General features: G+C 33.7%; 1 protein-coding gene across 3 annotated transcripts in view; it reads left to right on the plus strand.

The window, feature by feature from the left end:
* Positions 1–16,735, plus strand: part of LOC113522727 (hormone receptor 4) — a 73,697-nt gene that overhangs the window by 43,565 nt on the left and 13,397 nt on the right. For all 3 annotated transcript variants that reach the window (XM_052897365.1, XM_052897363.1, XM_052897364.1), the window contains 5 exons: positions 3,066–3,170; positions 10,820–11,923; positions 12,008–12,222; positions 12,305–12,700; positions 13,993–14,185. In XM_052897365.1, coding sequence (XP_052753325.1) covers positions 3,071–3,170; positions 10,820–11,923; positions 12,008–12,222; positions 12,305–12,700; positions 13,993–14,185 — 2,008 coding nt within the window. In that variant the 5' untranslated portion in view covers positions 3,066–3,070. The remainder of the gene's footprint in view (positions 1–3,065; positions 3,171–10,819; positions 11,924–12,007; positions 12,223–12,304; positions 12,701–13,992; positions 14,186–16,735) is intronic.

The raw sequence follows: 16,735 nt of genomic DNA on the forward strand, positions 1-16,735 counted from the left end.
TTTGTTCAACAATCAACAATATTTAAGATCTTTATTAAACTAGACAGAAAAATAAAGGATAAAAGAAGAAGGGGGAGATCGAGAAATAACTACATAGAACAAATAAAAGAAACACTAGGAGTCATTTCATATAAGGAGATCAAAGATTTGGTCTGGAATAGAGCTGGCTGGAAGAGAATGCATGAATTAGTTGCCACAACAAGAGGAAACTCTTAAATAAAAAAAAAAACTTAAACATAACTATAAAAGATTTTTAAAGGTAACATAGTAATCTAGCCTAATGGAAAGCTAATAAATGTTCCATTTCCAATTGAATTCTAAATTCAAATCATTTTACAAGATCCGTTCATATTATTTTCTATGTATCTTATCGACATATAATAAATCAGTTTAAATACGGTTATACCATGTGTGTGAACACACCTAGTAGAAATAGTTGAATTGACGTGCGACAATGGTATGACTCAGTTCCTTATCAAAACGCGTGCTGCAATCCCGTACAACACTTTAATGTGATTTCTTTAAGATTATACGTCAATGTCAACGTACATGGCCATTTACGTAAATTAAAAATCCTCACGTTACATCAGGAATGTTATAGTCTATAAACTTGAGTAACGATTTAAAATAATATTTCCCCGCGACTTTGTCCGCGTGATTCTTATGTATGATAATACTATGGTAACTCCGTATACGCTATCGGTATATGCTATTGCTGGTGGGACAACAATGAGTGGTGATAGGTGAGTATAAAACCGGGTTAGTTAACCATTGTGATGGATTCAACAAGAATTAATCACTATGGTATCCAATGGAACCGCGTGGAGGTCGACCTTGCTAGCAATGGGGAATTACGTCCTTATTACTAATAATTCCTCTCCTCCTCGTCCGCATGATTAGGATATATTGATTGACCAGGATAAAACGGCAACTTATTTTATATTTCAAGTACTATGTACCAAACATGGTACATACATACATGTATTGTTTGAGCGATTAAGGCATGCTATCAATATATAGTATCAGAGTCTATACCCTAAATAACCCATCAGGGTTATCAATATCAACTGATTATAATTTATATTTGAAAATACCAGAAAAATACATAATTATATTGTTTGAAACATTCTCAGACCGATGATGTTTAGTTGGAACAAGTTCAAGGTATAATGTTACTAATTACATCAATATCTCAGATGCGAGTTCATTCCACTTCAATATAGTGTTCGATAACATTTTTTTTTTGTACTTTATCACGAAACATTTTTAGACATCAAAATAACAGCATACAGTTCATTACCCCCGGCTGATCTTACACGTGATATGATATCGGTCATATTGAAAATCGAAATATCTCTTTGAACAGCTGAGAAACCACAAAATGCTGATTATATAATACTAAATGGCGTACTATGGTTAACGGATTATACTTATTTAAACATTAATTTATACATAAGCCTCAATATAACAACGCAGTTTCCAGTTTTCCACACCATTTCATCTCTTGAATATCATAAAAGGTAGTTTTCACAGGCATCCAATAGGTAATATGCCCATCATTTTCCATGGGACGGAAGTTAATAAAATGACACAAACAAAGCAGCATAAAATATATTCTAATTATTTTTTTATTTTTATTTAAAATTGAATTACATTTTACTCGTTTCATATATTTACTAAGTACTGCAATCTATAAATAATTTAATCACGTGGTCTATTTACTATCAGTGAATAATGTTGCTGTAGTGGTAAACTTCACGCATTTTATTTTCGTAACGTATTACTCGTACTATAGCGTATGTTTATCGACATTATCAATAGCTATAAAAGTGTATTTCTTTATGAATTAAAGTCAAATGTTATTTTAATTCATAAAAGTTACCTAGTCCCAGTTTGACTCTCCGTAAGAAATTTATATAGAAATTATGATTATAATATTAAGTATAAGTACGTACTAATAAGTGCCCTTTTCTAAGAGGATAGGAGGAAGAACAAGCCAGGTAATCGTCGTAAAGGACCTATTATGAACATTTAAATTATTATCCGTCTTGCGGATTAAATTAAGCTGCCTTGCAAATTCATATTAAAATAAAATAGGTCAGTTTGTAGTCACGTGATTTAAACCAAACATATTTTTAGAAGCCTCTAAGTACCTGATAAGTACCTGAGCCATAAAAATGATAGGCAAAAAATTAAGGCCAACTTACCGTTAAAAAAAGCGGCAAATATTCTTTCGCTAAATTATTGGATATTTTTCTTCAATATTACTATTATTATAGTAGCTGTTAACTATCCACTATCGAACATAAGTCTTCCCCATAAAAGGAGTTTTGCCAGTAGTTGCTACATTTAGCAGGTGGATTGGCAATCACAGTTAGGCTTTGGTGGTGTTTTAAGAGGGACGCTGCTGCCCATTCCTCGGCCATTAAGGTCCATTAGTCACCACTTACGACGCCCACGGGAAAGGAAGGGATGACCTATTCTATACCGAGACCACACGTAATTATTATCTTTTTACAAAATGTAGAGTAATATTTGCGTAGGTGCACCGTACTCAGCTCAATCAAAGAAACTCACTTTTAAAAAGTAGTTATAGTGACGTGAAAAGAAATAAGTGATATTTTATTATCAAACTCATAAAATCATTGCGTAGATGAAATTCTGAATTTAAATAAAACAGGCGATCGGTCGCGCGTTCGCGTATACTGCTCACATCGATGTAACTGTGATAACATCTATAGAATTTTAAAGAAAACATTTTGAAATTTACCTTGTTATGTACGAAAATTATACATCGATTTCTGGGCCATATTACGTTGATCGGCCTGATATGATACCAGGTTATAGTGAGTTAATTTCATCATAATCATACAATAATTACTTTTGCTAATTATTATAGTTAGATACTTAAATCTGTAAGAGATAAGAAAAATACATTACAAATTAGTTAAACATTTCGTTAGGTATATTCTCTAGAATTTTAGGCTTCTAATTAGGTTCAATAATGAATTTGTATATAAAATATTAGTCATATGAATTAACATGTATTTCTGTTTTGTCCGCAGGAATAATGACACTCAGCCGCGGCCCGTGTGACCTCGACAACATGAGTCTGTTCCAAGACCTCAAATTAAAGAGGCGGAAAGTTGACTCTAGATGTAGCAGTGATGGTGAGTGCACAAACATTTTTTTTTCTTTTAAGATAATTAATTTTTAATTAAAATCTGATATTGTTTATATATTCAAATTATTAATTTATACATTCAATAATCGAAACTTTATGCAAAATATTTCGATCATGAATGCGACCGAATCTTATTCATAAAAGAATCGGTCGCTAAGTAATGCCTAAAGCATTTTCTGTATATGTTTTTTATAAATACGAAAAATTATATATAATGAAAAAGAGTGCGCAAAGTTTTCTAATTTCTTACTAATAAAAATCAAAGTATCGGATTTAACGACTCTCAAATAATTAACTTCCTGCAATCTTAGTGAATAATTTGAGATTTTTTTTTTTGTGAAATAGATAAAATATATTACGTTTTGTAATACAGTTATGCAAATTGTGAAGTATTGCAATAATTACCCACGAAGTGAATGAGAGCTCAATTATATTGTGTGAGGTAATAAAACCATTACTTTGCTTTTTATAGTCTTTAGGGAAATAGTTTCAGATAATCTCAAAATTATTGCTCGAAATTTTCAAATTGACACAAAACACTATTTTAAAATCTGCTATAACCAGTATACTCGATTCAAAAGTATTTTATTTAAATAAATTATTAGTATTTCAAGTAAAATGCAACAATTTAGGCCGCGTTTTTGATAATTTTACTTTTAAGTGATTTCAAAAAAGTAGACTGTTCTCAATTCAATCCAGACTTTTTAAAATTCGAATTTTTTTCTTACTGTAATGATATTGTCAAGATTTCGTATACATTTTTTATATTCATAATAAATTCAATAATATATTGTACTCATTATTCTGCTTTAAATTAAATTTAAATTAACGTTTACTTTATAAATCAATAAATAACTTAAAACCTTTAAAATTTTAAGCAGAAGGTAGACAAATATTGAAACATATATTCGTATAATTATTTTCATCGTGGTAATGTTAACATCTTAGTATCATAGTAAATTTAACACATTTAAAGAGTTACTTTTTACTCGTAGTAAATACCTTACTGCCAGTCATACAAAACATGTAATGACTTACACTTAAGGTTAATGTTACAGAATAAATAATTTAAACTACATAAAATGTCTGCATACGACTACGTATTATTATTCTAGTTGCATTTCTATCTATCATTGTCACTCTTTGCACGATTCGCTGTCACTTTCGACAACGACAGTGAATTCACATAGTCGTAATGTTATCGTTTCGTGGTCTTTTTTCATTACGTATTAAGAAACTTTGAAAACAAATTGTATGTGCTCCTCAAAAACCTGTGTTAAATATTTTTTGAAAAAGATCTAAAATGTAAATGTGAGTTTGTTTATTTATTGTCTTTTGATATCTTAACATTACATACGTATACTTGTACATGTACGTTTTGTATTTTGTATATTTAACCCTGGTCACGTGGATGAAGTAACTTATAGAAACAAGTTTAAAAAATAAAAAAAAAGTTCCATAAATTATCGACTTCAATATTAATAAAAGTATTATGAAACCAGTAAATCCGTTCTATTAAAAATACACGTACAAAAGTTGTTCCTATTTTTGGTGCATGCAAATTGATAATTGAAGTCAACGGACTTCTAAAAATGTAATTTAAAATAGATAGCAATAATGTTGTGTATTTTTAATAATACTATAAGAATAATTGGAGTTATTGAAGATTCGAGGTTATTTTCTGTTCTTATGACAACCATCATCATTATCATTTCAGCCTGTATCTATCTTCTACTTGAATGATATCTACTCATCATATATGAATAAATATATATATAACTTTTCAAATATATATATATTACACATATATGACATATACTATATTATCTATCTTCTACTTGAATGTATCTACTCATCTATGTATCTACTTTTCTGCTTTTCGCATCGGAAATGCCGATGATCTTCTTAATTTCATCTGTCCATCTAGAAGAAGGACGCCGCACGCTATATCGTCCTATACGCGGCCTCCCCTCCAAGACCTTTCTCTTGACAATGCATTATGTAATACATTCAATAAGTTTTACTTAAAAATCTATATCTTTAAATTAAATTAATCATGAATAACAAAAACAAATCTGATAAAAAACATATCATATTACACAACAGAAAAAAAATAACGTAAACGAATTAGTATTTGATAATCGCCGTCATCTGCCGAAAGTTGAATAATCCGACGACATAACGAGAGAAGTGAACAGGTTTCGAGAAATGCCGTAACTTTCACTCGCTCTGTACAAAAGTTCCAAAACGAAGTCCGGTTTCGCAGTCGGCAACAATGTCGTGCAGATTATGAATAGCGGCTATAATCTCTATAAACGACCGTTACAATGCGACAGATGGATTTTCCTTTTTGTCTGATTGCTATCTCCCTATTAGTGATTTATTGTTATTGATTTAAATGAAATATTGTTCGATTTTAAGAAAAATAGCGTCCCACTCTGACTTCGTGTGGATGCAATTATATACTTAATGTAATTAATTAGAATTAACTTCCGTAAAAAAACATCTAAATGACAATGAAGCCCGTATCAAAATTCGTTGCTTTAGAAAAAGTAAACGAAGAAACAGACAGACGCCGATAGCAATTTTGTTTTATACTATTTTGAGATAATAAATGTTACATATGAGACAATAAAGGGTATAAGTTGGATTAAAAATAAAACTCCTTCTAAAGAAATAATTTTAAGTCATCCATGTGTACCTCTATTACACGATGGAGACGTCGTGTTTCATTAGTTAAATAAACGTACTTAGACTCCTGTATTTTAGAGACACAAAACCCTAATCTTTAAGAGAGACGAAGTTATAAGCTACCTTGATTCTCAGTCGTCATAGTCACAAATAATAAATTACAATTATCATAGTATATTCTGTGATTATTATAGGGATTTTTTGCGTTTATAAATAATCTAAAGTGTTTGTTAAAATAATCTTTAGAAAAACAGTTTAACTGTTAAAATTGTTCAATATTCAAACGATTTTCAATTCAAAATTTGAAATTGGATATTTCAAAAATTACACTTGCTATTCTCCATATACGATCACAATTTTTTTTTCTAAGAAAATTAGTAGAACTATATTTTTATACTATCAGTCAAATCATCCGCTAGACATAGCCACGAACTAGTCTTGATATAAGAGATCTGAACTGTCAAGATAATAGATGTTTATTAGTAGTTAGATAAAGACATACGTCATTTTTAATACAAACATTGACCCTGCCAACGTAATAACAAATTAAATAGATAATTATATCACAGATAAATTTTATAATAAATAGTGATGAATCGCGGAAACGAAGGTGCAGTATTGCTTGTAATTAAGGTTTAATTTACTATTGTGTTTGTGTATAGTATCACTAAGAAGAATGGATTCTAATTTCCAACCCTTACTTAATTCTTATTATTAACTTTTCCCTAAAAAGAAAGCTGTGGAGAGACAAACCACATAATGAATCTATGTTACTTAAAGGATATTTAATATTAAATCGGAAGCAGTAAAGCCTGAAAAATACTAACAATACCTCTAAAATAACCATCCAACTAATTACATTACAAAGGGCCATTTTATAAATTCATAATTTTGTATATAACTTGATATCAAAGGGTGCCACCCTCGCCGCGTGAGGGTCACACGAAAAGCAGTTTTGCTACTAAAAAGTTATCTGATACTATACCCTCGTCAAATGCGGATTATAATTACGTGGTATATTAGAAATTTACCCAATATTCTTTTCATTTCACGTCGTTCAGAGTCTATTATTATAAATGTAATGACTGTAGAAAATATGGACTCCCGTAATGTATTATTTCAATAACAATTATTATTTGTAATTAATGACCCGTTTCAAATCTTATCAAAAAGAACCCTAAGGTTTTGTTATAGTATTAATATTGGCATAACACATAAATAAAGCGTCGCCATGTTATCTATCCTAAATATCATATCCTCATATCGTATCGAATTACAAATCTAAAAATACTATTCGATACCAATTACGTAATAGTGACGTATCGCGTGTAATCACAACGAAGAAAGTTTACGTAAACATAAAGGTGAAAGCAATAAATAATGTTGTCGTAATTATTGCTATTGTGGCTTCATGAATAACGCATGAGAGAAAGAATCACTGCCATGTAACATAACGTTTAGTCGAAGGCGCTCACAGCCGAGTCAAGATGAATGGTGTTATTATGTATCAAGATCAGAAAAGAACAAGAATAAATTATAATGTCATTATATATTTACGCCGGATTTTGAAAACAAATTAACATCCTTGTTACTAAACTCGTATTTTTATCAATTTATCTTTTCTGACATTAATGCGAAAAGTATAGAAGAATTTATCTTAATAAACGAAAACTTCATTATTTTTAAAACAACGTCAAAGGTAGATCTTTTCCAGTATGTACGATTATCACTTTCCATCAGGTGGGCCGTCAGCTTGTTTGCCATTCTAAATTGTATAAAAAAATTTAAATTTCAGCACGCAATAAAAACAGCCATGTAATCGTATAGATTCAGATAAATCTTATTAACGGTATCGTGTGACGGTACCTAGTACACGCGAAGTCACGTGACATGTGACCGCGGGGGTGTGACGTGCGGTGACGCTGCCCGCCGTCACTGTGACGCCGTGACGCGTCCTGCTCTTAACGTTACACATTTTCTACGTGCGTAGTTTACTCAGGCCTTTTGTTGTCAGGACGATAACCTCAACGAAATTGAGGGCCAAGTTTGGAAGATTTTCAAAGTCCTTTAGATATTTAAGGGACTTGACTTTGAAAATCAAGTCACTTACGCCACCGTCACTCATATGGGGGGCGCCTATATCTAATTTTAGCTTCTGCTGTAACCAACCTGTGCTCAGATTTGTATGGCTACATTTTATTTTAAAGGGTTCATATAATGTCAATTATTGAGTACGAAATATATGAAAGCCCAGTACTTAAGAATGACAACATATTTAAATATATAAAAGTACTATGGGTGTCATAGTATATTACAAGTCTGTTGATTCGAAATTGTATTTTTTATGGTATATAAATATATGACAATTTGTACTTACCATAGAATAACATTAAAACTAATGGCGCATCTGATGAATAAGTATCGCCTATAAATATGACGCCCATAACATTTCTCATACATAGCCACTGTTATAAAAGTTTTATCTTACGATTTAAACTGAAACAAAAACACACTGCTACATAACGACAAAAATCATTATAACAGGTAATAAACTAAAAATGAATTGATAAATTATTTACATCCTAAAAAATACAAAAGTATAAAATTTAAACAAATTCCGTTAGATGGGCTCTTCTTATGATAACCGGCGGGCCGATTTACAATATGCTAACAATGTATGATACCGTATTGTCTTACGTAAACGTTCTGACTTACCCGACACGCAGACCGCGTGTGGCAACGAATTATCCGTATCGTAACGATATAATTATTCAATCGACTTAATTGATTTTATGAGCGCGTGTTCAATTATGAAAGTAAATTCGTCAATTACTCAGGAAAGTATTATCATAGCGTATAGATATGCTCTGCTAACATTAAGATTTAATTGCAAATATGTTATGGCTTTGCCTACGTTAATAAAATTAATCAAGGTAGTTTTATATATATATATATATATATATATATATATATATATATATATATACTAAGTCCTAGATAAACTCTAAGTTTTTATCTAGGACTTCGTCTGTACAAAGAATCAAATTGCGATATACCATATATTTACATATCTTTACATTTATAACAGGTAATTAAATGAGTTATTTTGGGACGAAAGCTTGACGTGATACCCTGCCTTAGCTACACGTGGCGTCGCGATGCTTGGGTTGACGCTGGCACGCAGGGTGGCTCGGGCCTGGGGTGTGACCTAGTTTCCGCCGAGTCGGTGACCGCTCGCGACCTTCGGGCTTGCAACGATCGAATAAACGCCCGCGATCAACTGCCTCCAAATAAAAGTTGCATGTTACGTAACACTCTGTATTGTTGTCTACCTACAACGCGCCGCGCTTCATTCTCTCCATGTTCATATTGTTTAGAAAATAGGCTGAAATTTGAAAATTTGCCAATAGGTGTTTTGACATACCGTAGCCGCCATTCTCTTAGGCCAGTTACGAGTAACAGCTAATGGGTTTTTAAGTACGTAATCGATATTCACTTACGAAAGCCCTTTGAGAAATTTAGTCGGCTTTCCTAGGTGGCCAGTTAGCATTGCTAACATAACGAGCGGCAATCAAAACGGGACATTTATCTAGGCGACCGAGCCTACCTAGAACCTAGATTGCATCACGCGGCTAGAAAGATCGGTCCCCACCAATGATGTGGCAAAGGACGTGAAGTGAAATAGAGATCGTCCTCGAAGCGAGAGCGGTGCACGCGTTGCACTAGTCATTGTGCGGTTGCACTTCGCACGCACGGCCGTCTGGGTGACCTAATAGCGGCTGGAGGGAGGGACCGGGAAGCATACTGCGGGGAGCGGGGCGCGACTGTTCGTGTGGTAGGTCGGGCTCACTGCGCGCGCCCGCCGCCCGCCGTCGCGCCGCCGCCAGTGGAAAACTTTCTTCGTGACTTTTCCTCCCGAAAATGAAACCGCGAAAAAATTGCGCTCGCGCTTTTACGTCATACAGGTTCAGACAGGCTTACCGCGAATGACGTCGTAAAGGATACAAATTAACTTACTCGTCTTTCACGAAATATAACCTCGCGAACAATTATGTGATTATTATAAAGCATTTCGGGCGTTAATGGACTGAGAAAGTGTTTTACAATGTAAGCCGGGCGACGGAGAGGGTAACATCGCCTATGGATTTAGTAATAAAAAGTCGGTAAAGTTTCTAATTTTGTTTATCTATATGTCGTTGAGTGTTTTTCATCATAAAATATATAAAAAAGTAGTAAACTATTGTATTCGTGCTTGTGAAAAATATAAAACATACAAGTATATTGCAGTTATAATATCAGGGTGTGTATTTTGTTTTTACTATATTTTCTGTGTCGATATTTGTGTATTGCGATTTTATTTTTATACAATCCGCGTACAATTGTTTGACGTAGAGCCCTTTGTGATGTTGGTGCGGTCCAAGCGTATGCTTCCGTGCGTCGCATCTGCGCTCGCGGCGCTTTCACTTTCTCCTCGCACGCCGCGCCGCATCTCACACTCGCGTTCAGCGCGACCTACAGATACGATTCCTCCATAATTTGTTCTGAATAAAACATCCAATAAATATCAAAAGTAAATACTGTATACTTTCATCTGAAGTCGAATTTCATCACTATACTGCTGAATCATAGTTCGTTTCTATATATAAATTATAGTTTTTTGTCTCCTAATAGTGCACTCACATAAACTACAGTTTTCTATGGCCGCGGTCGCCGCGACGCTCACATGGTGACGCAACCGGCTAATCTAGTCGGCGGCGTCGGGAAGTGCAGTGTCGCGTCCCCGCGTCGCGCCCCGCGCGTTCTAACTACGATCACGGCGCGCGGTCATTGACATTTCACCTAGTTTCTAATTGTTACTTTTGAAAACTATGCAGTGCTCTTTTTCATTTTCATAAAAGTGAGATCTTTTGTCGCTTGTATTAACTAAGCATTCTGTGTTCCCAGGCGAGTCAGCCGCTGATACCAGCACGTCGTCGCCGGACCCAGGCCCGCCGTCGCCGCGCATGGCCGAAGCAGGGTGCAGCACGCCGCCGCACCCTCCGCCCGTGTTCGACGGCGGCGGTTCACCGTTGCCATCGTCCGCTTGCCACCCCACCGTAATTCGCTCTGCGCCGCCATATTCTGTCATTAAGTTTGAGGGAGCGCCTTCTGCCATTAAAGTAGAGAATCAAACCCCACTCAAACATGATGCACCTTCGCCATCTCAAGTTTCCTCTGTGAAATTAGAGGGCACGACACAGGATACACTTCAGCCGTACAGGCCTCGAGCGCTTGCTCCACCTCCCGGATCACATTCATCCTTAACACCAGGTCCATGGCCACCGGCTGCTTGTATCAATGGTGTTAAACCAGAGCTTATAGGTGGTCACTTTCCAACGCAATCTCTAGAGCATAAATCAGGAACGAGAGGGCCCACGCAATGGCGGGGAACGCCGGCAGTCATCATGGGGGAATCAGGTGGAGTCCGGACAATGTTTTGGACGTTACCAGCCCCTACTACCAGTGGAGAACCCGCAGCAAGTGCTTCTCATACACCAACACCACCTACTCCAGATCCCAGTACTTGCAGTGAAGAATCTGCAGCAAGATTACTTCTCAACCTTGGTGGTGATCTTAGGCGACCACGAGGACCACCGTTAAATATGGAACTTCTATGGGCTGGTGACGTATCGCAACTTCCTGCACATCAGCAGTTACATGCGTTAAATTTAAGTGCAGCAGCTGGAAACCTACCTGGTGGATCAGCGGTTGCAGGAGCTAGCTCATTAGCTCTTCCGCGACCTGAATTACGTGCTTATGCTCCTGAAGTAGAACGTGATGAAGACGAACAACCTATGATCTGTATGATATGTGAAGATAAAGCGACGGGACTTCATTACGGTATTATTACGTGCGAAGGATGCAAAGGTTTCTTTAAACGGACTGTACAAAACCGACGAGTTTATACGTGTGTCGCCGATGGTGGCTGTGAAATTACAAAAGCACAACGGAACAGATGTCAATATTGCCGATTTAAAAAGTGTATAGAACAAGGAATGGTTTTACAAGGTATGTAATATGAATAACAATGCAAAATTTAATAAAGTAATGAACAATATAGTGTTTATAAATATTTCATTACTTTTGTTGCAGCTGTACGAGAAGATCGGATGCCAGGTGGACGCAACAGTGGTGCTGTCTACAATCTGTACAAAGTAAAATATAAGAAACATAAGAAAGCAAACAAGGCAGCAACGGCGACGAGCCGGTCTTCGCCACCAGAAAAACCTAAAGAACCACTACCACCGATCCCACCGCACCTTGTTAATGGTACCATACTTAAGACTGCACTTACCAATCCTAGTGAGGTAATATGCTCCATATGAAAATTTAGAAAAAAAATATTTAGTATAAATTATTCTCCTATCAACTATAAATAATATTTTGCAGGTGCTCCATCTAAGAGCGCGGCTTGAGAGTGCTGTGTCATCATCTCGAGATCGTGCTGTACCTTTAGAGAGGGCATTACAGATGATCCGAGCACTAATCGACTGCGATGCGATGGAAGATATAGCCACCGTTCGACATTTACCAGACTTACTCCATGATACATCGGAGATTGGGGATAAGCTTTGTAAAATTGGTGATTCAATTGTCCATAAAATGGTAGCGTGGACGAAGAAACTTCCGTTTATCATGGAAATACCTATGGAAATCCACTCAAAGTTGTTAATGGAGAAATGGCACGAGATCTCAGTCTTAACGACGGCGGCTTACCAGGCGATGCATGGGAAGCATGCACACTGTCCTCCCACTTCAGACCACGACCACGATGTTATGCAAGAGGTGAGTACTGCTTCCGTATTAAAATTAGCATTAACGGTATCGTTAAACTTTTAGAAGTATTGGGTCATTAGATCGTTATAAATGTAATATATTAGTTCCCAATAAAATTCTAGTTTATCTACCTAGAGTGAGTGTCTAAGTAGACTCCAGGTCACACTCGCTCCAGAGACTTCCGCCATATGCACCGGAGTGCAGTTACGTGATCTGCATCGACGCTTGCGCAACCGCGTAGAAAGTCGCCGTTTGCGCTTGCTAGACTTGCTGCACTCGGACGCAAACACATTTACTACATAACCTGTGTTAGAATCGTAAAATAATACATTACATCGTGCTTATCTATTCTTAACCATTCAGCGAATGAATAGAAATTGTTTCCAATTATTATTTATGATATTAGAAATCAGATGTAAGCCAAACTAAGTCGTGATAATTAAATCATCTATATGTACGAGTATATTTTGGATGTGTGCTTAGTATTTACAATACAGAATATAATATACTCGACTTAGAAAGTGCTTTAATTTTTATTATTATTATTTTATTGTAAACATACAATTGCAGGTTGTAAATTGCTAGGATTACATAAACTACTGCGGTGCGGTAATACGGTAGTTACAGAATGTAATTTTCATTGTCTAGAGCAGTTCCTTTTAACTTACATGTTCGTGATTACATAAACTACACGTTCATATTCAATTTTACGTTATCCATCGTTGGCTTTACATATTATTATATTAATTATTTTATAAAATTTATGTTTTTTAACAAACATGTGAAACCAATTCGTTTTGAAAATTTATAAGTATTTAACATTTATATAGTAGGTTTATTCTTCACTGGTTACCAATAATAGACACGAATAAAACACATATTTTAGTTATAGATTATATGTATGCCTATTGCAAACTCTATTTTATAATGCTGTCATAAATAATGCATTATATTTTACTTGTTTGCCATTCTAAATCGCATAAAAAATTGTCTATCCATCATTATGCTAGATCTTTTATAGAGTAGATAATAATATCGATATTCTAGGCTCACGTAACTTTTACTTATCCTTACTACTAGTATTATAAATGTGAAAGTGAATTTGTATGTTTGTCTATATTTTGTCACTTTATTACCTTTTGGGGCTTCAAACAGTTGTCACGAAATTTGATATTCATGTATTAATTAAGATGGAGAAGAACTTACGTTATATTTTTATCCCAGCTAATCAAAATATCCCGGTCACACAAACGTAATCGCGGATTTAAACTAGTAAAACTATAAAGCTACTTTTCCACCAGGTTAACGCAAACTTACGAACCCTGCAAAACTGCCTAACCTCGTTGATGGGCAGGCCCATAACCTTAGAGCAGCTCCGGCTAGACGTGGGCCTCGTCGTGGAGAAGATGACACAGATCACGTGCGTCTTCCGGCGCATCCAGCTCAGGATGGAGGAGTACGTGTGTCTGAAGGTCTACATACTTTTAAATCAAGGTATGTCATTTTAAATACCTACTTACATATATTTACCTCCTTTCTTATTAAAACCATGATATGCTGTTCAATGATCAATTTGACATTTAATTTAAATCGATACAAAAAATATTTGCTTTATTAATTATCGTTAGATTTTTTTAAATAAGATTATCTTCTATTATTATCTTCTCATTTCTTCTTATTTAACTGAAATTGAAATCGAAAAATTGATTATATGAAAAAAATGTCGTTCTTAAATGTGTACAAAAAAAAAATACGAGAGAAACGGAATAAAAACAAACCAACTAAGAAACTGTTGAACACGTATTTATTGAATTCCGTGATTATGTTACGTTTTAAGGTCTTTACTTCATTATTTACGTCTTTATTCATTTAAATTGTAAGTTAAGAAGTTATCAATTTAAATTAAATGAATCAATTCAAAAGTTAGAGACACGGGGTTGTTACTTTAAAAGTATTGATCCTATATTAATTGCGTAATTAATTGAAATCACCCAAATTGTTCTTCGTGCAAAAAACCTTTGATTAATAATTAACCAATAAGCATTGATTTTTTAATTACATAATACAAATATTTTTCAAGTATTAATATACATATGTAGATTTTAAATAATGATTTGTAATATTTTTTGCTCCGCCAGGTAGCATATACATAGTTTTTTTTTTTTTTATTTTATAATTAAAATAAGAACAAATATTCAATTATTTCCTGTAAACTTGTCAAGTCAAACTCGTTTATTTTATCATTTATTATCTAAAAACTCCAAATTAATGTCAGCGTTAGTAACCTTTTAATTTTAAACTGACAAAAAATGGACTGATTTAAGACTATTCTATAATAAAATTTCCAATGGATAACCTTTCAGCGGTTTGCTGTATTAAGGTCGTTTATTATTTAGGTTATTTAAACAAAGAAAACATTGCTTATTACTAAAAATTTTATAATATGCATAAATATATTGTTATTTCAATTTAATGCGGTCTTTAATTTTGTTTTTATGTCTATTTTTTCATATTAAATATTATAAATATATAATACAGATTATTAAATTAATTTACTTTAAAAATATTGTAGGCTTTTAAGACTCACAGTCCAAATTATCCATTTAGATATTATTAATCCAATGAACTCCGACCTTATAACCTGTCGATAGTTTTAGAGAAGTCATACAAATTAGTTTTTAAGTTTTCAAATTATACTATCCGTTACATTATACGAATATTATTTATCTAATAATGGTATTATTTGGAATAAGGAAACACAAGGTGGGCTACTTTTTATCTTAATATGGCTGATAAAGTCGCAGGAATATCTAGTAATAAATATTTAAAAAAAAATTAACAAACTTTCCTGTGAATAATGACCTAATTTCATTAAACGTAGTGATACAAAACATATCCCACTCAGAACGTCAGCGAACCCTGAAGAAGGAGATCGCTTCATTAGTTTAGCATGTCAACGCACTGTGGGAAGTAATCCGGTTACGCTGGACAGGGAATATGGTAGGAATGCATCGCCTGGGTTCATATAGGTCACCTCCGGTTCTGCTGTACACTCATAACCATTTCTGATTTTATTCTGATGTAACATAATCCAGGCATTTGTTTAAAGAAGTTGTTATGTTAACAATTTTGCATATTATTGCTTTATTTTAGCTATAATTAACAGGGATGAATAACCCACAGTTCATGTAGGTCAGTTCCAGTTATGTAACATAGGCGTACAATGTAACGTTTATACTGACTCATAATCGTAACACACGTAAAGATCTCTTGCTTTAGTGTCTAGTTTATGGAATTAAATATTTGATCAATGTATAGTTGCAACAACAATATTTTTTAAGAAATAACCAAAAGACTATTTTGTATTTATACTGTAGGGCAAATAGGTAAATTTTGAAATTGATTTAATTCAAATATTTATTTAATATATATATTTATTTAATATTCCGTTTATACAAAACATATATCCAACTCTACAAACAAAAACCTATGATATTTTATTACACTGAAAATATGAAAGCAAACTAATGTTGAGCCTTAAAACGGCATTAGGCAACGCGGTTGTACAATATAAGGCGAGTTACAAGAAACTCATGACTTCACCAATGACTTCATTCGTACGGTATTAATTTTACGATTAATATAAACATAATTATTTTTAATTATACTCAATATTGATGTACAAAAAAATTGCAATCAGAGATTAAAAAGCGACACGGGTTATTCTATTAAATTAAATTCTTTCAAATCGTTTATTTTATATTGTAAAATAAACGATAACGATATAAAAGCATTTATATTATATTGTAAAATATGATGAAAAATACACTAAATTTAAATAATAACATTTCGTAGACTCTACTCATATCATATTCTATGATAATTTGCTTTTTTTGTATTAAGTATTTATATGTAGTGCTTTCGTATATCAATGCTTTTATAATATTATTATTATAGGAATATTCAATCTAGTATCTCAATACCAACTTTAAGATTTATTCTTATTATTGACGGTTATTCCTTTCCATCAAGTGGGCCGTCAGC

Source organism: Galleria mellonella, unplaced genomic scaffold (assembly GCF_026898425.1).
Source record: "Galleria mellonella isolate WM207_F2 unplaced genomic scaffold, CSIRO_AGI_GalMel_v1 utg36, whole genome shotgun sequence".
Lineage (NCBI taxonomy): Eukaryota > Metazoa > Arthropoda > Insecta > Lepidoptera > Pyralidae > Galleria > Galleria mellonella.